At 42.1% G+C, this 27,817-nt stretch overlaps 1 protein-coding gene across 2 annotated transcripts in view; it reads left to right on the top strand.

Annotated features, from left to right (window-relative positions):
- Positions 1 to 27,120, top strand: part of LOC141773128 (PDZ domain-containing protein 4-like) — a 48,172-nt gene extending 21,052 nt beyond the window's left edge. For both annotated transcript variants that reach the window (XM_074644819.1, XM_074644820.1), the window contains 14 exons: positions 677 to 929; positions 2,227 to 2,311; positions 4,855 to 4,953; positions 6,763 to 6,825; positions 9,844 to 9,945; positions 13,171 to 13,667; positions 14,385 to 14,577; positions 16,679 to 17,108; positions 17,786 to 18,206; positions 18,320 to 18,390; positions 18,630 to 18,976; positions 19,983 to 20,123; positions 22,701 to 22,813; positions 24,694 to 27,120. In XM_074644819.1, coding sequence (XP_074500920.1) covers positions 677 to 929; positions 2,227 to 2,311; positions 4,855 to 4,953; positions 6,763 to 6,825; positions 9,844 to 9,945; positions 13,171 to 13,667; positions 14,385 to 14,577; positions 16,679 to 17,108; positions 17,786 to 18,206; positions 18,320 to 18,390; positions 18,630 to 18,976; positions 19,983 to 20,123; positions 22,701 to 22,813; positions 24,694 to 24,937 — 3,059 coding nt within the window. In that variant the 3' untranslated portion in view covers positions 24,938 to 27,120. The remainder of the gene's footprint in view (positions 1 to 676; positions 930 to 2,226; positions 2,312 to 4,854; positions 4,954 to 6,762; positions 6,826 to 9,843; positions 9,946 to 13,170; positions 13,668 to 14,384; positions 14,578 to 16,678; positions 17,109 to 17,785; positions 18,207 to 18,319; positions 18,391 to 18,629; positions 18,977 to 19,982; positions 20,124 to 22,700; positions 22,814 to 24,693) is intronic.
- Positions 27,121 to 27,817: the final 697 nt, after the last annotated feature.

Here is a 27,817-nt window from a genome sequence, read left to right as displayed (position 1 = left end):
CCTCTCATCTTTTTCCTCTCATCTTTGTAAATATTAAATCATTTTGTGTTATCACTTGACTTTTACCATCTTTTCTGATGTTACCGCAGCGTTTTATCATTTCTGCTTATCTGTTTCAATATCAGTCACACACCATCTGTATCATCTCCCACCTCGTATTTATTATTATTTATTTTTTTCCTAATTTATACAAGCAAACAGTTGACAAGATAAAAACAGGCAGTAAATAAAGATTCTTCTTAAGCTTCATGGCTTCCATTTACTTTGATTTGGTGATGGTCATAAATATGGGTATAAGGTGTCTTTTATATTCCACATAATTCACTTGTCTGATCTCATCTCGCCCGGGTCTTCATGATGTCCTCGAAATGAATGAACTATATTTCAAAGTGGAGCACATTTAAATGAAATGAAGACTAAAACCTCATCATACTGGAACCTATAATAAGTCATCAGCAGCTCCTCTAACTCACATTAGATAAAGCTCAAATACTGTAAACTTGCTGGATAAGACGAGTTAGAAATTATGCCTATTAAAGTCGCCAAATTGGATGAGGGGAGTAAAGATTAGAAGATGGAAAACTAATTTTACTGTGTCTTCACAGTTTCAGTGTAAACTCAGGTTAGCTCTGTGTTGTTAACCTGACCCTCATCCTCCTCCTCCTCCTCCTCTCAGGTACGTTAGTGTGCAGCGGTAACGGTACCGGCAGCAGCTCCATCTACTCCGTTGCCATGGTGGCGATCCCAGACTGCGTAGACAACGCCACGCAGACGGACATCAGCTTCCAGAACATCGTGCCGCTGGGGAAGGGCAGAGGTCACCACCACCACCACCACCACCACCGGGGAGGCGGCTCCTCCTCCCCTCCACCACCTCCACCCTCTCCTCCCCTCCCTCACCTCGTGGGACCGTATGGGATCAATGAGTTGTACGTCCTGACCTGTTGTCTCCACATGTGAAAAATCTATAATGTTTATGGCAAGCCGTTTTAACATTTAATAGCTAAGCTTGACTATCCTGAATTAACATTAGAGATATTCACAACTGCATTTTGACTAGTCTGAATTCTTATTCAAGATATCTATAACGTCATTGTGACTAGTCAAAACGACAGTTAGAGGTATCTGTAATTCAGTTCTGACTATCCTAAATAACAGTTACAGATATCTCAAACCTCATTCTGACTAGTCAGAATTGTTGTGCATGATGTTGCTCATCAAGGCTTCCCACTGGAAATCGGCCCAACAAAGCATCTGAACAGTGTCAGCAGAAGCTTTTGCAAACTTGGATAGTTCGGTAAAGTTGGAAAAATATTCACAGATTCAAACTTCCCGGATCAATAACTCATAAGTTGTTAAAACACAAACGACAGCTCTTTGTAACTGTAGTGAGGTAGACAACGAGCTACAACCTCATTTGAATCAAAATGGGCCGTCCTCCGAGCTGGACACATAACATCGGTCTCTATGCGCAGCCGGCTGTGAGACGAGTGGTTCAGGGACCGCTGTGGATCAGATAGTTAGAAACGGACATGAAATAGAAGGAGCTCATCATCAAGGAATCTGTGGCCAACGAGAGCTTTGTTCTCTAGAGAGTTGTGGTGAAATTTACAACGTGTTGTAGATTTATTGTCTCCAGACACACTTTATAAACCCATACGGCTGCAGTGCAGCACCATAGTATGTTTCAATAGCTTCCGCCTCCCGTCCCATCCCGCCCCCTTCTGACGTAGTTACAGATATCTGCAACGTCTTTTCACCTCGTCAAAACCCCGTCATTATAACTAGTCAAAATTGTATTCTAGATATCTAAAAAGGACAATGTAGATATCTTCAATTGAGGGGAATTGAAGATATCTTGAGCTGGAATTCTGACTAGTCAGAATTAAATTGTAGATATCTGAAACTGGAACTACAACTAGTCATAATTCAGTTGCGGATATCCACAACTGCATTGTGGATATCTGTAGTGAGAAACCCCATACACATGAGTGGCAAAAGTAGTTTGAATCGTACAAGTCAAAATCTAATTACGGATATCTAAAATTCGATTTTTGCCTAGTCAAAATAGAATTATGGATATCTTGAATTAGAGTTTTGACGAGGCAAAATGACGTTGCAGATATCTCTAATGAATCTCCTGTCTAGCTATTAAATGTTAAAATGGCTTGCCATATAAAGTTAGATACGATGGGGGTTGATTTTATCTCTCCCTCCTCCCTCCAGCTGTGTGTTTGAGTACAACGACCCCGATGACTACTTTGATGTCTCCAACCATGAGGTGGACAGGCAGGATGACCTGGAGTACGAGGTGAGAACTGCTGCTGTATTACTAAAAAACTAAATGTCTTGAATTCATTCAACAACACAGTGGCTGAGCCCCCCCCCCCTCAGAAACTACTGGTATCCCCGCTGCACATTTGTGACTCCATGAAAAGTATAAAGTCATACAGCCTGATGAATATATGAACATCTGGAATATGATGAACTGAGCAGACCAGCCAGCTGTGGCTCTTCACTTGCTGTATGAGAACAGAGGAAAGACTCCTTTATTATCAGTTTGATGAGCTATTTTCAGGGTTCTCTAACTCATAAAACATGAAGATAGGGAGACGCAATTCAGTAATTCAGTACGGCGTTGTTGAATACTCAATTCTAATTGGTTAATCACGGTGTTCTACAGTCTGTTATTTCTTTATAGCAGACCGTTGCTATGTATAACAAACAGTTTAGGGTTCAGTGCCTTGCTTAAGGGCAACTTATCACTATTACTGTTACTTAGAGAAGACAAGATTTTGAGTCTGGAAGGAAAGACGAGAGGAGGGTGGAGGTAGGGGTGGATGAGGGGATGAGAGTGAATAAGAAAGTAAAAAACAGAAGGGAAGGTTAAAGGTAAGAAGGGGGAGGAAAAAGAAATGGAAAGCAGAGGAGGAGGAGGAGTGAGAGAAGAAAAAGGAAGAGGAGATAAATAATCAAGTGTAAAAATGAATGAAGAGGTATAAAAGAAAAGGAGGATATGAGGACAAAGGGAAAGAAAAAGTGAGTGATGAATGAGAAGACAGGGAGGAAACACAGACAAAGGAAAGAATCGATGAAATGAGACCTGGAGGATGGAAAACGGAAATACAGACATTTTCTGCTTGTGCTGCAAAACCATCCACAGCCTCCAGAAATGTTACTGGAACCAGTTGACTTCTACAAGCTGTCGTGTTTGGCGGAGAAAATCGAGATGAGTGATGGTCAGACTGGTCTTAACCTTCAAAAAGAGGCTCTTAGTTCAGTTTACGCAGGCCTAATGGACCACTGTGTTTAGCTGAATGGCACTTTGTCTCCGTTTCTGCTCCGCTGGTTCAGAGCTGTTTGAGACAAACGCCTGTTTGGTCATTAAAGAAGTCAGCAAAGTGGAAACAGTCTCGTTCTTTCTGGCTCGTGTACCAAAGACACTTCCTGTTCTACTCCCCCTCTGCCTTTTCTAAGCCATGTTCATTCGTTCCTCTGCTCTCTCTCTCTCTCTCTCCATCCTCATTCATTCTCCTAATCTCCACCATCATTATATCCCCCTAAATTACTTCTTAATGTCCTACTCTCTTTTATTCTTGATTACATCCTTCATTTCCTTCTTAAATCACCTCTTCCCTCTGTCGATGCCCTCTAGGTAAAACCAGATAGGGTTGTTGGTCCTAACTGGTAGTTCCAGCTGACCACTGATGGTCTAAGGTCTCTGATTTCTTAACCTCTTTTACCCGACGGTCCCGGTACCACTTTTCGGCTGAGCTGTGTGTTAAAACAATGCCTTTAAAAACGTCATAAAATGCTGCTGTGGTCTTTTTTCAAAATTGTTTCTAAAAGACGAGGCCTTAACGCTACTAAAACAACACCTTTGTCCAAACAATGTTTGTTTGGCAATGATTTCAATATTTTAGATATATATAAACGCACACAATTTTTATTTTTGCTTTATAATATTTTTTTCCGTTTTTTTATTGAATGTACATTCTTGACTGATTATTTTTTGTTATATTATTTACATTGTTATTGATCTTATTTGTTATTATCTCAGTTTTACTTTATTATTATAATAAAACTACTCCATTTGAAGTCAAAATTATACAATTAGGGTTTTTTTTTTATTGATTTTATACTGTGCACAATGGTAGAATGTGATGATGCACAGGGTAAATGTCCTGGCCCAAGGCTCCATTGTGTGCACATATCCTCCTGTAGTGGATATCAGTAGTATTTTAGAGCCATATTCCCTTTCAAGAGGTAGAAAACCCATTTGGCACACTTTGGGTAGCCAAGTATTCCAAATGGAGAGTTCGCCTGGTCCTATCTTTACTAAAAACCTTTGTAGACTCTATGTGCTTTGTGTATTTATATCTGCTTTGGCACAGTTGTAGGCAAGGAGCTGCTGAATGAATTCAGTGGCATCTCTGTGCATGGCATCATTGCTGTAATGGTGTTATCCACTGTCTAATTCTAGAAAAAAAATTGTAAAACAATGTTACTTACACTTGGGAGGAATTCTCTGAGGTCTTACCTATCCATAGAGACCAACATCATGCATATAAACCTGGTAGTTGAGGAGCTATTCTTGATTTACGTTGGGTATGTCTGTCTAGGCGAACCACACCTTCCAGTACCCTATAGGGCTTAAGAGGTTAAGACAGTCTTTGTTCTAAAGTTTGGGACAAACCTGACGACTAGTCAAACCTATACGAAAACTGGACCAACCACACAACCAGATTATTTTTATACTACTATTTCACAAGGTGAACTTTTCTCTGCCACTTTCTGGTCTGAAGACCGCTTAAAGACCAAACCAGTTCAGACCATCTTCCCCTTTTCCTCCAGGAGGTGGAGCTGTACAAATCCAGTCAGCAGGAGAAGCTGGGTCTGACAGTCTGCTACCGGACGGAGGACGAGGAGGATCTTGGGATTTACGTTGGAGAGGTGACACTCATCTACTCTTCATCCCTTTATTCTATACTCTTCCTTCTTCCCAGAGTTCATTCACTCATTTATTTAACTCATAACAGGCTCATGTATCTTTAAAAACATTGGCATTGTACATTTCTGTAAACATTGGATACGTTGAATGTGGATGCCTCTGAACCCAGAATACATTCCATATCAGCCTTGTATCACACTTTCAGAAACACACGATGCCACGTGGTTAATGTTGTGAAATGATTGGTTAAGCTGGGCATACACTGTACGATTTTAGAAATGTTATTGTAACTCCTACTCCTACTGTAGGAGTAGATCGTTTGCGATGTAAAGCCAAAGCTCACGATTTATGTGCTCACATTGTACGGTCTGATCGTTAGCCACGACCTGAGTGCTCACACTGTACGTGTAAAATAGAGAAAAAAAATCACGTGAAACCGTTTTGTCAATAAAGAATTTGCCGGCATATATGGACTTGCAGGTGGCTAGGAAGACATGGATAGTATGGCTTATCCATTTTTCAGAGAGAATTGGAGGTGAGCTAGCTACGGTTTACTATATCTATTGTAGCCTACATTGTTATCTTGACGCTCTGATTACTGTAAAATAAAGTAGAAAAAAGGTGCTGACGTTGGGAAATGTGCTGGTGGCTCTGCTTCAACTGTGCAAGAGCCTGTGGACGGCCAACCAAATTTTCTGACATATTCTGAAGTTCATCCGAGGACTGATTAACTCCTCCCGAACCGAGTTAGTCGGCCCTCGGTCCCCCCTGTACACTGCACGGCAACCGACGCCCGTCGAAGCTGGAATTCGGTCCGACTCTAAAATGAGTCGTGCGGCTCAAAATTTGGGCCAGAAACGGGCTAAAATTGTACAGTTAATGCCCAGCGTTAGGCAACATCACTACTTGGTTATGGTTAGAAAAAAAGATCATGGTTTATGTTAAAATAACATAACAATGGTTTCTATGTTTAGGCAACAAAACCACTTACTTAGATTTCGGAAAAATCTCATGGTTGGGCTGAATTAAGAACGTAAACTAAGTAAAATACATACAGAAACTACAGAAACACAGAAAACACGTCACAAACGTCACTAAAAACACATGTCACGAACATACCGTAACTTATAAAACAAAACAGCTCCTGATTGAAAGTCCTGTGTTTGTTGGACCCATCCACCTCCCCTATAAGCAGTCTCTCTCTCTTTTTTTATTTTACATCACTAGCTCCGACCGTAGCATATTCACGCAGATGCATTTACATTGCTGTCAGTACAGACTATGTGGCTTGAAAATGACACGCCTAAAGCAGGAATGGCGTTCTCATTACTCTTTTTGCCTTGACATTATGGTGTCATTCACTGACCGAATGCTAAATCATTCAACGTATCCGTGGTTTGCAGAAATGTAAAAGACCAACATTTTTCTCTGGTGACTGGGCTGCATCTGTTTACTCATTTATTTGGAAAAAATGCAGAAAAGTCTGATGCATTAATACAGCTCATAAAGGTGATACTCCTGCTTGCTCCATTTATTCATCCTTCTCTTTCTTACCTATTAATTTATTTATTACATCCATCCATTAATCACTTTATTCATTATCTTATCCTTTGAATCATTCATTCAACCAATTACTACTCACTCCTCCGTTCTCTCCTTCATTCGGCCAGCTTATACCGATTTATTCATTGATGGATCCATTCAGTCAGTCATTATTAATCATCTGTTTCTTAATTCATGAGGTCGTTTATTTATCTGTCTATTCCTCAATTGCTTTGTTTATCTTCATCTTTCTCCCACTTTAACTTTAGGTTAATCCAAACAGCATAGCAGCCAAGAACGGACGCATCAGAGAGGGTGACCGAATCCTACAGGTACACACACACACAAGCAGACATCTGAACATTTGACAACTTTTGTCTGTTTTTTATTGCATCAAAAACTCATAAAAGTTAACATTTCACTTAAGTGTTAAAGTGTTCCTTACCTGCAGTAAGCATTGTACTTGGATTATGGTTTGGTGGGAGAAACATCTCAGACTCTGGTAATGCTATTCCTGCTCAGTTTAATTAAAACTACTAATAGACTGCCACTATTCAAACCATTAATGTTGTTTGTCAGCAAAATAAAAAGTTAACTCAAGGTCTACTTACTAGCTTTTTTAACCACTAATCTTCCCCAGCGAGTGGAGTTGGCTCAGTTGTTCTTGCATAATCTATAGAGCGCTCCAGGGATGACGTATTTTTGTAGGCCAACCAGGAAGTTAGCTTCGCCCTGGTTCCTTCGGCAAAAAACCCAATGGGATTTTTCCATTGGGTTCTGGATTATTGCAGAAAATAATCTCTGTGGCAAACACATTTTTATGATCATTTCTGTTCAGTAAAATAATCTCAAATGAACACCACTTTATGATTTTTGAAGTGTGAATGCAATCGCCAGAAGTAAATAGCTAACGTTAGCTATAAACGAGCTACACCACGGTCACATGCATGTGAGTATACTCATTGGATCCACAAGAGTCTCAGCTTTACAGTGATACCCAATTTAAGCTATTTCAAGACTGTTTAGGGACCACAGTCTGCAGAACTATTCAAACACATCATGTTAGAATAGGCAAGAATAACACATTTATACTGCTTTTATTTATTTTTTTGCCCAAAACTGCATGTGATTATCATAAAGTGGGCATGTCTGTAAAGGGGAGACTCGTGGGTACCCATAGAACCCATTTTCATTCACATATCTTGAGGTCAGAGGTCAAAGTGACCCCTTTCGAAATGGCCATGACAGTTTTTCCTCGCCAAAATGAAGCTTAAGTTTTGAGCGTTATTTAGCGTCCTTCCCGACAAGCTAGTATGACGTGGTTGGTACCAATGGATTCCTTAGGTTTTTCTAGTATCATATGATGTCTGTGGCCCTAAAAGCGAACCTGCTAGAGCCTCTGAAAGACAGTAAAGTCGGTCGGGATCGCGTTCTCAGAGGATTAAAAGTGTCTGTAGAGTTAACTTGTAAATAAACAAGTAACAAGGCTAGTTTTTCCTCTTTGTCACACAGACTCATGTTCCCCAGACTTCCAAACCTTTTGATTGTAATGACCCCGTGACTTCTACTTTAGCTTCACCCTCAGGACAAACTTTACACATTTGAGTTCCTCTAAAGCACCACAATCCATTTAAGCCACTAAATGTTGACAGTAAATGTTCATAAATATTGACTGTTGACCTTCAGGATAAATTAATTTTCTCCAGACTGAAAATACAAACTTGTCCTCTGCTAAATAAACTGTCTCTATGAGGGTTAAGAAATAGTATCAAATCAAACTATGTAAATGTGTACCTGGAAGCACGGGGACAGTCTTGTCCAATCAGAGAGAACTGTCAGCAGCCCAGTTACTGCTGTCCTAAAAATAGACAGAGAGAGATGGAGGGTGTTACCACCACACCGCTCAGCTCTGTTCGTCAGACAATAGAAACCATTAGATATTTATCAGTGGTTAATAAAGTCATTCAGTATTTTCATCAATATATATTAATCTAACTCAGCAGTGATGGAGCTCATGTCCACACAACATACACCTTACATCCTAAACTCTGAGACAGAGCGAGGGTGAGACACTACAGCTCTCTGATTGGGCCGCCGCAATGATGTCAACTCAAATTGATGCCGGTGACCAATCACAGTCCAGAGAGAGAGAGAGAGAGAGAGAGAGAGAGAGACAGAGAGAGAGAGAGAGAGAGAGAGAGAGAGAGAGAGAGAGAGAGAGAGCTCAGAATCTCAAGAATGACATAGCAAATATTAATATAGCAAATATCCTGCAGCCTCCAGGAAATGACCACAGAAAAGAAAACAATAAAAGAAACTAAAACTGCACATTCCCCCTGCTTACAATATATCACACTTTTCAAGTTACAAAATAGAATTTCAACTATTCCAAAAGGATTTTTCTTAAATAAATTGTCGCTGCAAAAGCGAGTGTCGGTTAGTAAGTAGGGCTGTCAATCGATTAAAATAGGTAATTGCTATTAATCGCAAATTAATAATAATTAGGTAATTTCTTATCTGTTCAAAATGTACCTTAAAAGGGAGATTTGTCAAGTATTTAATACTCTTATCAACATGGGAGTGGACAAATATGCTGTTTTATGCAAATGTATGTATATATTTATTATTGTAAATCAATTAACAACACAAAACAATGACAACTATTGTCCAGAAACCCTCACAGGTACTACATTTAGCATAAAACAATATGCTCAAATCATAACATGGCAAACTGCAGCCCAACAGGCAACAACAGCTGTCCTCAATCAATGTTTTTGTTTGGCGTTGACTGCTCTTTCTAAGAGAGTTTGACGGTGAAAAACGAGTGTGAGTAAATTTCTCTCTGTGGCATTACTTTGCTCATTATTCTCTGACCCTCCGACTGACCACCTCGCCACAACAGTGTCAGGGAAAAAAGTAAAGTTGTGGAATGGGATGAGAATAGATCGGCGGCACCTGGCATCGCCATGGTTACCGGGCAGTGGATGAATGATGTCAGCACCGGTTCCCATGACAGCCGTCACCACAGAGATAAAGGCCTTTTGGACAGCTGTGGTGTCTCCCTGCAAGTCTGGAGAGCATGCCTGTCCTTTCACACAGTACAACCACAAAATATCATATATACCTGTGACAGGTTTGTATGTGTTTTATGATTATGTGACATTAATTGGGTAAAACACAAAAAATACTGTGTTTTTGGTCCCATTTATAGTGGATAAAAAGAGTGAAGACTTAAAACAACTAATGAGACACCAGGGAGGGGTTTCTATTTCTTATTCTATCTACAGCTACGAGTTTCACATTTGATATATGTGATTACTGATCTCTTGACCTCCCCTCGTCCCCTCCAGATCAACGGCGTGGATATTCAGAACAGAGAGGAAGCGGTGGCCATTTTGACCCGAGAGGACAGCATCAACTTCTCACTTCTGCTGGCCAGGCCTGACATAGAGGTGACGTCACACGACACAACACACCATCACATAAATCAATCCCAACTCGTCGGACACCGACGCTTGGTCAGTGGCCCTACGCTTCAAGCTATGACGCTCTACGTACCCCTCTAGCATCAGTTTTGGACGTGTCAGGGACGGCGTGTCAGTTTTTCCAGCCAGTTTTACTTCCCGTTTTTTGGTATGAGACCACAAATGAGACAAGAATTAGCGCAACACACCAAATCTCTCTCACTCGCTGTCTTGTTTACCGTCTCCACCTGGCGAGGCGGCCTCCTGGCAGACTCAAACGAGCTTGAGTGAACCTGCAGCTTGGAGGATGACGTATGACCTGCAGCTTCTACTATAGTCATACGTCATATTCACATTTTACCAACAACCTTCTTTTTTTTTTTTTACTTTGAGCACAAATTATTATTTGTCCAAAAAAAAATGGATAATCGACTTAGTCAGGAAATGACTCAAATAAATATGAAATATCATAGAAAAGCCAAAATACACTGGAGGGGGGCTTTAAGTACGTAGCCGTGTAATAAGCGGGATAATGTACAGCTAGCGGGTCATTGTTGTGAAATAAACCCCTTCAGGGCGATGACCCTGTCGGGGTTTATTTCACAACTATGACCCGCTAGCTTTACATCCCTTATATAATAGATTTAAAAAAAAAAATGGATTGTCTTAATAGCTGTCAGTATATTAACAGATTAATCTAACAATCACTTCACCACTCGTTTAAAGTGAGTGACTTGTTTTCTGGGATAATGGATCTCTTCATTTCCAGGTCCAGAAATAGTCCCCACATCCATAACTTCAGGTCTAACAGTGTCTCTCATGTTTCATCACTCAGCTCGCCTGCTGCAGCCTACTTTACTAACCTACTTTCTCCTTGTGTCACTGCTGCTGCTGCTGCTGGTCGACAGGAGAGGAAAGACTCATTAACAGCCACAGTTTGGTTCTCAGTGTGGTCGCAGTGCTGGATGTTATCCTTTTCTTATATCTGTAACATACTGTATATGAACTAACAGCTGGTTTGGCAGGAAGTTTGTTTCCTCGCCTCTAATATTGATCGATTTTGGAGACCCGCTGACCTTTCCTCTAGCACTACCTAACTTAACATTTTCAGATGATTGAATCTCCTGACCCGATAGCTGTAAACATGCAGCGTTTGCTGAATTCACACTCTGAATATTGACTGTGGTGACCTCGTGATATTTCTCTAAATACCACCTTCAGGCCAAACCTTATTCTGTTATTTACTCATCTGCCCATCACCTAATGCATACATTTTTGTCATGGTCTTCTAACTTTTTTGCTGGTCGTGGGGGAGTGGAGGGGTCAGGGTGCGAGATCTCAGGAACTCACGACGCGTTCTCACCCCCAACTCGTTAAGTACGGCAGCTTGGTCAGTGGTCCTGCGCGTCGAACTATGACACTCTACGCACCCCTCTAGCGTTAGTTTTGCACATGCAGGGCTGCTTCTAGTGGCTGTAGTAATTATGACGGGAGTAAAAGAGGAAGTCAGTAGACGTAGTATGAAGAGCGACAAAGTCCTTGTAGGCAGGAAGTCGGGGTGGATGGATGGGTCAAACATACACAGGACTTTAAACCAGGAGACTGCTGTTCATGTCCCGTGTGAAACCAAAAAGTCAACGTTGACTTAATTTAACTTGCGTACGTAATTTGAGTTACATAACAAACGTACTTAACCCAAACCATGATCTTTTCTTAACCCTAACAAAGTAATTTTGTTTGAATTCACAAATTGAACCACATGTTGAAGTATTTCTGACTACCCTGCACGTTGAAAAATGATGTTATGCATCATGTTATATGTTGGATCTTAGTATTTAAAAATTTCTGATCATGGCTCTAAGTAAAAGGATCATCATGTAAAACCCTCGAACACATACTTGCCAACCCTCTCGATTTTCCCGGCAGACTCCCGGTTTTCATCGCCCTCTCTCTGTTTTCTCCATGTGTCACAATTCACCCGTATTTCTCCCGATTTATGGCAAATTTCACAGTTTTTTTTCCTTTTCGTTATCCTAGCCTGTTTCTGGAACTGTACAGGGTGTATAATCCCTACTGTTTCCACCTTCGCGTCGGGGTGCGGCATCGCCCTGTCAGGGTTTCTTTCACAACAATGACCGGCTCGCTGTACATTATCCCTTACATAAACGTCATATACATTCATGGTTGGGTGTGTACTCTCTGTGTGTTAGTATACACTCACAGCCATGATAAATGTCCCTACTATGACAGCAGGTCCCAGTGTGTGTGTGTGTGTGTGTGTGTGTGTGTGTCCACATCTGCTGACAGAGGAGGAACTACAGGACGTATTTATACACGTCAGTTAAAACACATACACACACATATTCACTGATGAATGTGCACACAGTGTGTGCATACAGTCACATGACAACGAGATGAACGAGCCGTCACTCAGCCGGCCAATCAGTGTTCAGACACCTCTGACACTTCAGCCAGTCAGATCTCCTCGTAATGAGAGAACAGGAGATGATGGATGTTTTATCGACTAAGCAAATAATAAATTGGGAAGTGACAGGGGAGGAGCTGTGATGAAATAGAGAGAGAAAGCTAAAGCATTCAGAATGGCGTTCTAAATGAGTTTTTTTTTTTTATTGTATTATTACAATTTCAGCCACCAAGTGGATCTTGAGTTAAAATTTTATTTTTGTCTAACCAATAACAGTGTTGGTCGATTTATCAACATGTGAAAAATAAATGGTTAAACCCAGTAAAATCAGTGCAACCAGGAGGTAAAATGGAATATTTATAGCGGCAGACAGACTGAAAAGAGACGGAGGGGGAGAGGTAACGGTGTCAGAGATAGATGAAGTAGTGAGGGGATGGAGCGATGATGGATGAAGAGAGGAGAAGATATTTATCCCATGTGACCTGGTTTCTTTAGTCAAGGACACACACACACACATCACACAAGTACCGATACACAACAAATACATTCACAACAACACTTTCACAAACTATTTTACAAAAGGAGGACGCGAAGGACGTATTGTATCGATCCCCCATAGTGGCCATGCTACTGGTGTTGCTTGATGGACTTTTGAGGTCTCCTTAGTTTTGGTAAAAATGATCATTTATAGGATTTCAGCCATTTAGAAACCGAATAATTTGAAAATGAGCAGAAAAATTGTTCCGTTTATCTTCATTTTCACATTAATTTTCTCTGCGTCCTTCCAGAATGACAACCCTGCTGTTCCAGAGGAGGACATGGAGCTGACTTTGGAAGGAGGAGGCTTCCAACCAAACCCTAAAGCCTCCTCCTGCTCCCTCACTTCCGCTCATCCCTCCGGCTATTACCGCCTCTGCCGGGGAGGAGGAGGAGGAGGAGAAGGACGAGGAGGAGGCCTAGCCTGCCCGGGGGAAGCAGGAGGTAGAGAAGGTGCAGCGGGCGATGTGGACGTGGAGGAGGAAGAGGATGAGGATGGGGAGGAAGGAGAGAGAGGAGAGAAGGAGGACAGAGACCCTCCTGTCCCCCTCCCTCCTCTGCTGAGCCTGGCTCCTCTGCTGTCCAACAGCCAGGAGCTGGACAGCGGAGTGGGCCGTACCGACGACAGCACCCGCTACGAGGAGTCGTCTGAACACGACTTGCTGGGTGATCAGACCAGTGCCTGTAACACCAACACCACCAACACACCGGGCAGCACCAGGAAGTTCAGACCGGTACCCAGCCCCAGGTAGGACCGGTACAAAAGGCAGATATCGAAATCCAGTCGTGTCAGAAGTCCATTTGTACAGAAGTATTTTTCCAAAATTGAGCGTAGCGTTAGTTCAGGCAGGTCACGAGGTCAGGCTCTGCTCATATCACAGCCCAATCAGCTGATTCCCCTCTTTGCATTCAATTGGAATGCCTTATTTAAGCTGCTTCAGCCTGCCTACCCTTGCTGCGTCCTCTACAAGCCGTTCGCAACCAACCTTCAACCCAGCTCCTCCTTTTAATACTGTGTCTGACTTAATCAATGTCATTCCTGTTGTCATTGATGCCGGCTCTGTTCTGCACCCAGGGGGGTCTTTGCTGCTGCTCTCCCTGCCTTTGGCTTTCCTTATATGGAAGACATGGAAGAGCAAGGAGGAGGTGTGCTCTTCTTGCCTTACGCTTTCCATGTATGCACGTGTATCCACGTATGCATGTGGAAGGGCAGGGAGGTCCCCGAACAGAGCCATCCCAACAAATATATAATACTGCGAATGGAAATAAAGTTTTTCTTTGATTAAAGTGGTTCTGACTGAATTTCCATTATGTAATCAGCAAGATATCCTTTTTTTTTTTTTTTTTTTAAATGACTTCAGCCATGAGGAATGTACAAATATTGTGAGGAAGTCTAATAATCTAATTATACTCAGTTTTAGTATACCATTATATCACAAACCCCCTCTGTGTCTCCTGTACCCAGGCCCAGTCCTAGACCCAGCCCCGGACTCGGACCCAGCCCCGGGCACGGCCGAGGAGACACCACCCCTCCTTTCCTCCACCTGAGAGACCTCCAGCTCAGCTCCGACTCCCTCCCCGGCCTGGACTGGGCAGCTGGAGGAGGAACAGGAGGAGCAGCGTACAGCCCCCACCACCACCACCACCACCACCACAAGGTAGTGTATATTAAAATGAGGGCTTGTTAAAGGATAAGGCTGGTTTTATCCTATATTGTACTTATTGTCATCAACTACCATAAAAAGAGCCAATCCAGCAGTGAATGTATCACCTAACAGGTATTTTCTGTGTATCACAGCCTGATCTCTCTTCTTCCTCTGTGCCATAGAGCTCCATTGTTGTCCTTTTCACATATTTTTCGGACTTTTTTCACAATTTTCTTTCACATATTTTATATTTTTGGGACATTTTTCACATTTTACTAATATTTATATTTTCACAATAAAATATGTGAAAAAAAAGTATTGAAATATATGCGAAAAATGTCCGAATAATATTTGAAAATGATTAGTAAAATATTTGAAAAATATTCGTGAAGCATGTCCCCAAATAACAATATATATGTATATATATATTTGTAAAATATCCCAAAAATTTGAAAAAATATCTAAAAATTATTAGTAAAATCTGTAAAACACATCAATGAGCCTCACTGTGTCATTGGGTGACATCTTCCTTCATCACCGTGAACACACACTGTAGTTTATTCTGACTCAATCCCACATACACCGTCCTGCTGACACTAATACTCACTAGAGCACCACATGTGGATTAATCCGCCACTGAAAATAGTCCCCAGCAAATGCACTATTTTCTCCTGTTTGTTTGATAAAAACTACAGTGAGCAGCTGTTTTAGAAAATTAGTGATACTTTTTTTTTTTTTTTTAAATGAAACTATACGTCTTCAGAAGGAACTAATGGGCTGAGGGGCACAGACGGAGGGAAGTATTGAGAGAGGCACTATCACGTTGTTGATTTAGGGTTTTTCATGGGATTTGTGGACAAGAACAAAAATATAGACTCTTAACTTATTGTTTGAACAACTGATATAACTCTAAATGACTCAGATGGGCTTCCAGGTTGATGTACTGTGTGGTCTCATGTGCTGCAGCACTGAGAAAAAAACCCTTTAGACTATTATCTAGAGTGGTGCACTTCAGTCGGGCTGTCAGTCGTCTCATAGCAACAGGAGCTGTGACCAGAGCTTCCACTGTGTTTAGTGCTGCTTGATAAAAAGAGATAAAATCCCTACTGCAGGGTGAAAATGCCTTTCAAAACTAATGTTTGGACACTTTGTTATACAGCATTGGTCTTTATTAAGAGATTTGGACTTTATGTTATGAAACAAGACTGAGACTTTACAGTCCTGCTAGCCACTCTGTGAGGCTGTACCCTACTGAGCTGTGGGAATGTTATTAGCTCTGCAGATACCATATGTGGTCATAAACCAAAGTATTAGATACATTTAAAAGTTGAGCTGATGATGACGCAAGATGAAAAGTCAGGTGATCAGCTTAATGTTATTACAATTCATCCTGAGGGGATCCATCAAATAGTTGTTTAGATATTTCAGTCTGGAGCAAAGTGGTGGACCATCTGACAGACGGACATTGTAATACCTAAAGCCACACCGCTAGCAAACCTAATTTCCAAGATCTGTAACTGTATTTAGACAACGGTTGGATTCTCTAGTAACTTGTATGTGGCATTAAACACACCAAAAATGTTATCAGTAGATTATTCTGTGATGAATATAATCAGTACTTTTAGCTCGAAGACAAATAGGAAGGACAGATTGTGATCCGAGGGGATGTTTTGAAAACAAAATATGGGAGTTTGGTTGCTATAATATATAATAACCATCATTTATAAATGGTAAATTGATTGTAAATTAAACTTAGTCAAGTTATTTTACTGTTAACAAACAATGAAATGATAATTAATAATGTTTACTAACTATTAGTAATGCTATAAATGATGGTTATTATAGTGTTACCTATAATATTAATTCTAAAGTTTAAACATTACACAAAATGATCTTATTAGATTGTTTCAGCTGATTCTTAAAAAAATATTTTACATAGATATCTTCTGAAAGCACAAATAGTCATCCTCATATTATTGCAACACGATCAATGTCAAGGTCAAATACAACAGTAAAAAAATAAGATTTAAATTCTTATGATTACTGGGAGCTATGCAGGACTTCTGGCCTGATGTTGGTTTCCGTCTGCTCACGTCTGACCTCTGACCTGCAGCTCTACCACCACCATCCCTACCAGCCCCCTCTGACGATGATGATGCCGGGTCTGACGGAGGAGGAGTGCCAGCGGTACCAGGAGCTGCTGGAGATCAAGTGCCAGTACGAGAAACGCAACGAAAAACAACGAAGAGAAGCGTCGAGCGTCGAAGCAGAGGTGAAAGACCAGGAAGAGAGAGAAGAGGCAGAGGAGGAAGCTTCTTCTTCTCCTTCTTCGGTGGTGGTGGTGGTGGACGTGAATCGCAACGCGACTTTAAGTGAGCACGAGATGGCGCTGATCGAGGAGGAGTTACGCCACCTGGAGTTCAAGTGCCGCAACATTCTCCGAGCACAGAAGATGCAGCAGCTCAGAGAGAGATGTCTGAAAGCCTGGATGATGGAGGAGGAGACGGTGGCAGCCGGAGTGGGGCGACCAGGCCCTGAAGCAGGTAACCATGACAACAACTGACACAGTATGAAAGAAAGTCCCAAGTCCCCAGTCCCAAGTGTGTCTGATCTGTTTAGTATCTGTGGAAATGTGAATTACAGCCTGGACTATTTTTAAAAAAAGATTTTTTCAAAAGTTGAGAAATGCCATTTCATTCTAACTTATGACTCAAGGCCCTGACTCACCAAGCCAACGGTTGGCCGTCGGACAGTTTGGGGCCGTCGGTGAGCTTCCGTCGGTCGAGTTTTTGCGATGTGTCTCGCCCTGTCGGCTCTTGTCTGCCACCGTTGGAAGTTTTTCCGCCGATTCGGCATGTTAAATCGTTGCTAACTGGCCGTTGGCTGTCATCTTTGTGGTGTGTTTGAGCGCAACTTTTTGACCAAGACAAAGGCAACGTGAGGCGACTCAACGGGTGGCCTTTGTCGCCGCTAATTCTTTGATGTCGACTTGGTGTGTCCCCATCTTTAGGGGAATAGTTTGTCTTGTCGTCACTGTGAAGTTGCCATGCAACCAGTAGAGGCTCCAGATAGTCATGGCTCTAGACCAAGAAATAGTCACATAACCTCCCGTAAAACCACAACCTGTCTTTTTTTACTCTTTTTTTTGTACGGACTAATTAGTCAAAATCATTTGTCAGTTCCTTTGACCTTGGAAATGAAAACAATTCTTTACTTGTAGGTATGGATAATGATAACGAGGATAACGCAGATAACGACCCTCATCGTCACGAGTTGTCGGCCATCAATGAGCTCCCGGAGCGAGAGCGATCCGACGACAAAGACAGCACCAGCGCCTACAACACAGGCGGGGAGAGCTGCCGGAGCACGCCATTGGTCAGCACCGAGCAGATCCCGCCTCTCCAGGAAGAAGAAGACGAGGGAGGGAGACGACTGATGTCTCCGCCTCCTCTCCTCACCCTCAGTCACTTCCCCCCTCTGAACTCTCCCCTCACCCCGCGGCGTCACGGGCGGGACAGAGAGAGACGCCACTCCAACCTCAGCTGCTCATTCTCCCCGGGTACATACAGGAAGTACGAAACAGCCAATGGAAATGTGGCACACGGCTCAAGCTCCACCCCCTCTACACCCTCCAAATTCAGGTCTTCTTCATGGTTTTGTTTTCAACACAGTGTCTGTTAATTTCAACTTTGTAAAACTGCATGTACATATTTGAAATAATACTGGATATTGCTGGGTTTGTTGCCATCATCAGGTCTCTGACCAGAGAGGCGGGGTCATCTTCAAGAAGAGGTGTGGCTGATGGAGGCCGGGGCTCCAGAGCAGGTACATGCAAAAGTTCCTCTAGTGTTTAAAAATCGGCTTTACAAGTATTTTATGAGGAAGGAAATGCAACAACATTTGCTAGACCTAAAGGATTTACCCAATGCTTCTTGGAGACAAACACAGACTATAAAGATGACTGTGTTCCTCCAAATTTGTACCTTTAAATGTGATTTTCATGGTACTTTTTGACAACTATATTATTATTATTATTATTATTATAACTATTGTTATTATTGCAGGTGGCGCCACCGACAGGCCCGTAGGTGGAAGTGCAGAGTCCAGTCCCTATTTCACTAGAAGACACCACAGCCACAATCAACCATTAGAGCGCTACCAGAGCTGCATGACCTTGCCCTCCGAGGGCCTGGTGGACCCACTGGATCGAGTCAGAGACCGAGCGAGGGCCGAGGGCGAGGAGAGGGGGATGGGCACAGGCAGCAGCGGCCCAGCCAGCCCCAGGAGTGTGAACAGCGCCCCCTGTGGTCTGGAGGAACACCATAGAGGCGCCTCGCGGTTAGGACTGGCCTTACCGCTCGGGATGACACACTCATCACCAACTGCCTCAACACAACGCATGGAGTGGAAGGTAAACGGTGAAGTTAGCAAGGCGTTTCATCTCCAGTTCTCCCATTAAAAGGCACGGTAGGTGATCTTGAGAAACTGGAAAGATTGCACCAGATTTTTAAATATGATTCAATCTAAAAAAAACAGCCCAATGTGGCCAACTGTTCTCCAATGAAAGATCCTAAACTTAAAGATAGGGTCGACGATGTTGGAAAGGTAGCATGATTTTTAAAGTAGCATCGCCTCAGGAGCTCTGTCTAAACCAATCCCCTCCCCTCGGGGCTCCTTGCAAGGCAACGCCCCCCCACACACATGCACGAGCACCGCCGCATCGTAACTACTTCACAGACACAGAGCGGAGAGAGGACCTCAACTCAACAACGCTACCTCATGACAAGTAACTGCGGCAGTGCTACTGCAGGGCTGAGTAAACGTGCGGTGGCAATGCACTTTGAGTTCAGGCTGGTGCACGCCAAGGGTAGAATACGAGCAGGGTGGCGTCTAATCGGTTCTTTCCAAGCGGACCGCGAGGCAGTGATTGGTAGACGTTTTTACAGGATTACAGCAGCTACAGATGAGGGCTCTTTTCCGGCCCTTTTTCAGAGTACCAATATAACAAATAGTGTATACTGGATAACATTGTCAACCCTGCCTTTAATCTAGTAGCTTTGTTGCCTAAACCTAACCATACTGTGACTGAAAATTCATAACAATAAAAACTGAAAATAAGTCAACAAGGTGTAAAAATAAACTTCTCACAGGATTTAAACCCCAGTCTCCTAGATGATAGTCCTGAGTTTGACCCATTCATACACTGGAACCTACTACCTGCATTCACTTTGTCACTATTTATATTACTTCTACTAATACATATTTTTGCCACAAAGGACTTTCCAAGACTTAAGGGAGTTAAAAATCTGAGGGCAAGAAGCAGCTGAAGAAGAAATGACTTCATGAAGCCCAATCAAACGCTCGCTTCCAGCATCACTTTGGACAACCGGGAACTGATTTGTCCTCTTTGCATCCAGGTAAAGATTCGGAGCGACGGCACTCGCTATGTGGCCAAGCGGCCGGTCAGGGATCGTCTCCTGAAGGCCAGAGCCATGAAGATCAGAGAGGAACGCAGCGGCATGACGACCGACGACGACGCAGCCAGTGAAATGAAACAGGTAGAGTCTGCTCAGTAATCACAGCAGCAGAGCGGGAACAAGGATTCTAATCCTTACTTAAAGGTCACCTATTATGCAAAATGCACTTTTCCATGTCTTTTAAACATCAATATCTGTCCTCAGTGTGTCTACAGGTCACCATAGTGTCATAAAAGACCATCCTCTCTCTTTTTCTCCTGCTCCGTTTGTCCGGAAATGGGTGTCGAAAATCACTTTGCAGCTTTTCCTTTCTCTTCTGACGTCATTAGAGAATTGCAAGCGATGGGTTGGTTGAACTAGAGAACGCGCAGCTAGCTGACCCCGCCCCACAGAGCGTCACTCTGTGTCATCCACAACCGAACTTGACCAAAGTAGCCCCTTCTGTTAGTCTCCAAGAACCAGCAGAACCGTCTTCATGTACTCCCATCATCTAAATATAACATGTTCTTTCACAAAGGCTTTATGTAATTACACTGTTTAAACAGATGATATTTATATATTATATATATTTGATGTCATGCATGTAGCAGATTACAGGTAGTAAATAGTGACTTGTAAGCAACACAACACATTTCTGTTTCACAGTCAAACTTTATTTGAGTTGACAGATGACAATATTAATTATTCACAGCATTTGTAATCATCTCACCTGCAGTTATGTTAACATGGTACAGGAGAAAGTCTTCAGCTCTGGTAAACTATGGTAAGCTAAGCTCCGGTGGTCTGTAGTCATGGTAACACAGAGACAGCTACTACTGTAAATAATATACCATTACTCTGATCTTCCATACATTTATCTTTTAGCAGAAATAATGAACTGACTACTGTTTCACATCTTCTATTTTCCACCCTGATGGTCGCTGTGTTTACACACCGTGTCATAGCGGTAGCATGTAGCTAACCCGTTAGCATGTAGCTACATGCTAACGGGTTAGCTCTGTATCTCCCATCTGCTTTCAGCTGTCTGCTCTCCTCTGGGATGATTCTGTCGGTCATTTCTCACAGATGGATCTGTAAAGACAGACGTAAAACAGAGTGTATGTTTACGGTTTACAGAGTTGATGCATGAGGTAAACACTGAGCTAACTAACAGAGATATAAATAGTATTATTTACCTGAGAGAAACCGTCAGGAAAACCTGGAATCTGGACCGCAGATGTTCATCATGTGTCGCCGATTTCTGATCAGATTCCTCCGGTAACGTGCGCTGGGTGAAGTTTCTGGTTTATAAACTTTAAAGTGGTTTATAAACTTTATTCTAGCTGCTATCTCTCCACTCGTCTCTCTCTCTCTCTCTCTCTCTCTCTCAGAGAGAGAAAGAGAGAGAGAGAGAGCTGCTCCGGGAGGGAGGGGGAGGGTGACGCTGTTGTTGTTGAGGAAGTTTGATTGACAGAAAACGCTGACCAATCAGAGCAGAGTGGGAGGAGACAGGCTGTGAATCAGTGGTTTTCAGACAGAGGCTGAATTAGGCTCTGAGGCAGGCAGACTCAGGCTGCAGTATGAGAAGAATAAAGGGTTTTTTGAACATTGCAGCATGTAAACATGTTCTAGTGCAACATTAAAATACATCTATGAACCTGGAAATGAGCATAATATGTGACCTTTAAGTAAAAGTATTGTTAGCAAAATGTACTTAAAGTCGTTAAAGTAAAGTACTGATGTGTCACTAAAATGTTCCCTGTCAGTGTTTTACTATTAAATCTGATGTTTCTGGATTAATATTACTGCTGAATTAGTGTGTTAATTGCATTTTAACTCCTTTATATCCTGTTTCATGAGGCTGTGATTATCCTACAGGTCACCACAGGTCATTTTATACAGTGAGGTCAAATTACAAAAAAAAAGGTCTCACTACAATGAAACGGCTACTATGGGGACTAACATCATCACACATGAATACAGTTAGGCTCATTGGATCCACAAGAGTCTCAGCTTTACAGTGATACCCAATTTATGTAATTCCAAGACTGTTTAGGGACCCCAGTATGCAGAAATATATACCCATAGAGCCCATTTACATTTGGAGCGTTATTTAGCCGCCTTCCTGACAAGCTAGTATGACTGCTAGCATGGTTGGTAGTTTCATATGATACCAGTATCTTCACTCTAGCCCTAAAACTGAAACTGCTAGAGCCTCTGAAAGACCGTAAAGTCGATCGAGTCTCAGAGGGTTAAATAACTGACCCCAGAAAATGATGTAAAAGGAAAATCATTTTTTTTTAATTTTTAGAATACCCTAAATTATTTTAATTTAACCAAAGAAATAAGGTGCTCAAATAAAATTAGATCTCTTTAAAATAAAATAGATTCCTTTAAAATGAATAACCCCAAATATTAGTAAACCTCAACAATGATCCAAGTAAAACAGCTACAACTGCAATTTACAGACTTTGGGTGTTGCATAAACACACTAAAGCGGTATTCTGTGTGACTTCACCTCTGATATTATGTAGATTATTTCACTCGCTATGTGAGTTCCTTATTTAACTACTAACATCTCACTTCATCATTATTATTTTTTCCTTAACCTTTTATTTACACGTGGTGACAAACTGCTCATGAAACCAGCGATAACCGTCTGTGAAACTGGTCCAACAGGGCCGATACTGGAGCAAAGAGGAGAGGAAGCAGCAGCTGCTGAGAGCCAGAGAATACAGACGGAGAAGAGAGTTCATGATGCAGAGCCGCCTGGACTACCTCAAAGGAGACAAGTACAGTACCAAAGTCCACTTTTACCCAGAAGATAGGGCCCAATTTATCCTTACAGTTTGTTTTATGGAGTCACAGTTAATTGTCTTAACTTTAGTGACATTTTTTTAAATTTCATTAGTGAGTCATGGAATATTTGAAATGTATTTCCAGTCACTCTTGATTCACACAAAGGGGTGTTGGTAGAGCTGAGGGGTTATTAGGACATGTTTAACACATTTCTATTGCTTTTAAATTGTTTTCTTTGTGGTTTGTCACTCAAGAGCTCAGAGTTTACCATCTCTGTGTTCACCACCACATCCTGAAGATTAATGTCAACAACTAAATCCTCTTACCTTCCCCTGCGGATAGGATGCCATGCAGCGTGAAAATCCCGACGACAAACTCCTCGTTGATCCAAACCAATAATCCGTCAGTCAACTTTAATTTATGGAAATCCCAGTTTCTGAAACACTGATACTGAAACAAGCAATGATTCATCTTTCATCTGTTGGTGGTTGACCCAGTGTGCACCCTAGACCTTAATCAGCATCATTACCATCACCTGTGAGTGCAGAGCTTAAAGGGCCGGGGCTCCAAATGAGGAACAACACTGTACTTTACTAAGTGACATGTTGATTCAAAACTTTATTTACTTTTTATCTGAGGGTGCAAGATGAAACCTGAAGCTTGCATGAAGTCGTTCACTGGGTGCTGGAAGGCATTTTACAAGCTGTGCTGTCAGAGAGTCAAACCCACAAGCTTGAGGCTGATTTTCTTTCTTCTTCTTTTGTGCACAGAAAGCCTGCAGGTCACTGGCTGAGTTTCTCAGACAGTCATCTAAGGCTCAATCCCAATGTCCCCCACTAACGCCTTAAAGCAGCAGTAGGCGAGATTGGAATAAATATAAAACGGTCGCTATATCTTGACAGCAGTGCATGAGACAGGTGATCTGAAAAAAAAATCATGTGCCTTCGGTGTCCTTCGTTGCTTTCACACACCAGAGGAAAACAAGCAGTCAGAGCTGATCTGGAGTCTGCCATCTCTGAGCAGCTGTCAATCACTCGCGAAGTCCGATCAAATGGTCAAACTAGGCAATGCTGATCCAATATGAATCAATATTCTGTTACTATAATGCCTATTTCTCTCCTCAGATGTTTTCAGAAACATCTTGTAGTGTACTGTTTAGCTGTAAAATGAGAAAGTTTGCCATGTTGAGATCAAGTTGAGGAAATACCAAGCACCGCCCACCAGCCGTAGCACAGCCAATAGGAACGCTCTCTCTCTCTGAAATGACCTGTGATTGGTCAAAGTCTCCCGTCACAGGCTAGATTTTTTAAAGCCTGAAAACAGAGCCATGAGGAGGTGCAGAAGTCTAGTTATCTCTCAGAACACTTGAATTACAATATGCTGAAAAGTTATTGTGGAATTTTTTGCTCAACGATGCACATGAAATCTGGAAACCTGGTTTATTCATCAACCAGTTCTTTTATTTTTGCCTAATGAAGTTTGACAAAAACAAGTAAATGGAGTTTTTGACAGTTGCCTCTAGTCTCGTAAGGCAAGAGCCTGGTAGACGTTCAAATAGGCAGTAAAAAACGTCAAAAAAACCCAACACAATTGGCGTCGTCAAGGTAACGTGATATGTCGCCGCAAAGTGCTGTCCCATTCATATTTATACCATTTCAAGTCCTTGCAGCCTCTCACACTCAACCATTTACCAGGTGACGTCAGGCAAATCCCCGAGGGTTCAGGGTTTAAGGCCTTAGGGGGCACATCTTGTCCACACATGTTTAAATAAATCATCTCTCAGGACTTCGGAGGCTATAACCCATGTAAAACCACACCAGGTAAAATTCAGACGGTGGTCTAAATCAGTATTATTTTTTGGTTTTATATCCAGGGACACTTCATCATCAACTGGAGGCGTTGAAGACCCCCGTTCATCTCAGACCGCCCAGTTTCCACCCCGACAGGACTCCCCCAGCAACAACATCCTGTTACTGAGCCAGAAGAAGATCATGAAGAAGAGGAATCGTCGCATCCTCGACAACTGGATCACCATCCAGGAGCTGCTGGCTCACGGCTCGAGGTCGCCGGACGGAAAGAAAATATACAACCCTCTGCTCTCTGTGACCACGGTGTGACCTGAGGACAGAGAGGAGGAGGAAGAGGAGAAAACAGGGAAGAAACAGGAAGTACAAGATCACAGTTTCAGATTTGTTTGAGTTGGGCAGACGATAGAAACTTGTTGAAAAGAGAGTAAAGACTTGGCAAGGGTGGATGAAAAGAGGAAAGATTTAAAACTTGAATCATTTTGGTGTATGGCAAAGATCTGCTTGAATCTGTCCCCTGAACTGTCTCTGATAGTAAGTACAAGTGGGATGACAAAGGGGAGAAAGAGGAAGATACAGGTAAAGAAAACGTAGGAGATGGCTGAAAATGTCACAGAAAAGGCCTGAAAAAGTCTCTGAAAGGAACTAAAGTTACTGTGAGAAACTTTTAACTAATTATGAAACAGTCTCAACTCTATACTGATGCCTCTATATGACCTACATAAGTAAACAAGATCATCAGCGAGAAGATTTGCTATTTCTATATAGTTATTCTTAATGCTTGTCATCTGTGCAACCGGGTCCGATTCCATGCAAAATCGGATGAAATCCTGCAGGTTCATCAGAACCTCCTTCAGCTCCGACTTCAGCGGGGCCTCCAGCAGCGACCAGCCCACCGCAGACGAACCCAGATCCGTCTTCGCTGCCGCCTTCAACCTGCAGTCGGAGCTCCGGCAGGAGGTGGAGAGCGCCGCACCGGCAGCAGCGGCTCCTCCTCCGGCCAGGAGCAGAGTTTTTCCTCGCTGCTCCGCCGGACCCCGCTGGGAGCCAACACCGACACCTCGCTGCTGGAGGCCCAGGCCGTATTGCTGGACCCGCTGGAGGGAAGGGAGGCACGGGAGATGAGAGGTTTTCTAAAGGGAATCTGGTGCTCAGAAACACTACCGCTTTTATCCACAGGGACCGCCAAAATCAACACAAAATGAAAGTTCTCGTAGTTACAAGCGATACACTTGTCCTGAAAAACTGTGCGAGAAGTCAAGTCACTTCTAATGCGTTCAGGCAGAATGCAAGGTGAATTTTACATATTGCAAAAGGAAAGAGACACAAATTGGCGCAAACTGAGGTGAAGACGAGTCTCTGTGAGTTAAAAATGTTTATGCTCGAGCAAAAAATGTATGCTAATCCCGGGACATTATGATCGATCTTGCTCATAAATGTACAGAGAGGGCAAACGGAGGGAGACCGGAGGAAATATGAAATGGAGTTCCTGGTGGCTTCTGAGATATAAACTACATTAGCTGGTTAGCTCACAGCTAACCTAGTTTAATGCTTGACTTTCTGTCTGAAGAAACTTTGAGCAGGGCAATGAAATCCTCGCCGCTGCCTCCTCTGGTTAAAACTCCTCATTAATGGTAGTGTGATACGAGTACGGACATTAAGATGCTCAACAGAATATGTAGATAGGATGACAGCCTTTGAGAGGAAAATTTTATGTATTTTGTTTTCATATAAAAGAAACGTTTCAGAGGATTCAGAGAAGGTCGAGTGATCTTTCTTTTGCAGATTTTCGGTTCATGTCTCAGAATCGAAGTGACTTTATTCTCCAACGACAATAAATGTACAGAAATGTATGGTGGTGACGCTGATGCAGAAACATATTGACAAAATAGCCATAAAGTATTATTGATACACACAGTGGGAGATTGTACAGACCAACAGTCAGTATTCAACCACTATGAGCATTAAGGGAAGAATCCCCACTTTTATATCTGACTGTCAGATCTCATTGATTTGTTGCGATTTTGTGACAATTTTGCTCACTTGCCTTTTAATTTACAGATGCATCATTTGTAAATTACTTTCCCAGAATGCCTTTTGAGACTCCTGAGGGGAACAGGGACACCTTACATTTTTTACTATTTTCTGCTGCTGTCTCTTCTCTGAGGATTTCTTCCTGTATGACCACAATGTTTTTTTTTAATATGTTAAATTGTTCATATTAAGCCTACACATTTGTGTTGCTCATTCGGGGGGTTTTAGCAGCAGGATGGTTCACGGTGTGGTTGGGGCTTCAGACGCTGGTTGTGTTGGACCTGTGTAAAATGAGATATTAATATTGAGTAATGAAATGCATGAATTAAGTATTGAATGTTGTGGATTATTGGACATAATTCTTGAATCTAAAGTGCTGTAGTGTACAAAGCCTTGTGCAGACATTTTTAGTAGTGAAAGTGCAACAAATGCTGAGTAAATTAAATTAAAATGGAGTGAGAACAGCTGTATCACATGTTTTCTGGTTGTTCTTTGAGTCACAAGGAACAAGTGAGTCAGCACATGTCCGGTTGTCTGAGAGCAGGCGAGAGAAGTAAAATATATTAAACGGTAATCATCTAGAGGCACTAATGCTAATTTCTTTGCAGATGATGGGTAACTTTACCTGCAGAAAAAGTCTAAAATATTCACTGCAAACAAACTTTGAGCGAACAAATCTTTTCTAGTGAGACTTTTTCAAGGTAAGGATGTCTCATTGTTAGCATAATGAAAAGCACCTCTGGAATCTCCTGCATTCACCGCCCACTTTTCCTTTTCTTGCTTCTGCTGCCATGTCCAGTGCTGGCAAAGCCTCTTAGGTAGGTACGTCTCAAGTGAAGCACCAGCACACATGTAGTGAGAGTGACACCTAGCTTTCACAATACAAATTGCATTTTAATATATAGTCAGCAGGTTAAATATAATTTTAATTTAGAAATAACGCATATATATTCATTGATAAATTAATTTGCACATGTTCATCAAATTGATTATTTAAAGTTTAAGGAAGCAAAGCAAATGTTCAGTGAATGTCAACAGGCTGAAAACTGAGAAAAACTAGTTGGACGAGTTGCTTGGACAAAATGGCGTTGTATCTTCTTTTCCTGTTACAGTTCTGCTGAAGACCGCAGATATCACTTCCTCTGCACATCTGATAAA

Source organism: Sebastes fasciatus, chromosome 8 (genome assembly GCF_043250625.1).
Source record: "Sebastes fasciatus isolate fSebFas1 chromosome 8, fSebFas1.pri, whole genome shotgun sequence".
NCBI classification, from domain to species: Eukaryota; Metazoa; Chordata; class Actinopteri; order Perciformes; family Sebastidae; genus Sebastes; species Sebastes fasciatus.
The sequence above is the reverse complement of the archived record's forward strand: the minus strand, read 5'-3'. Positions and strand labels throughout refer to the sequence as shown.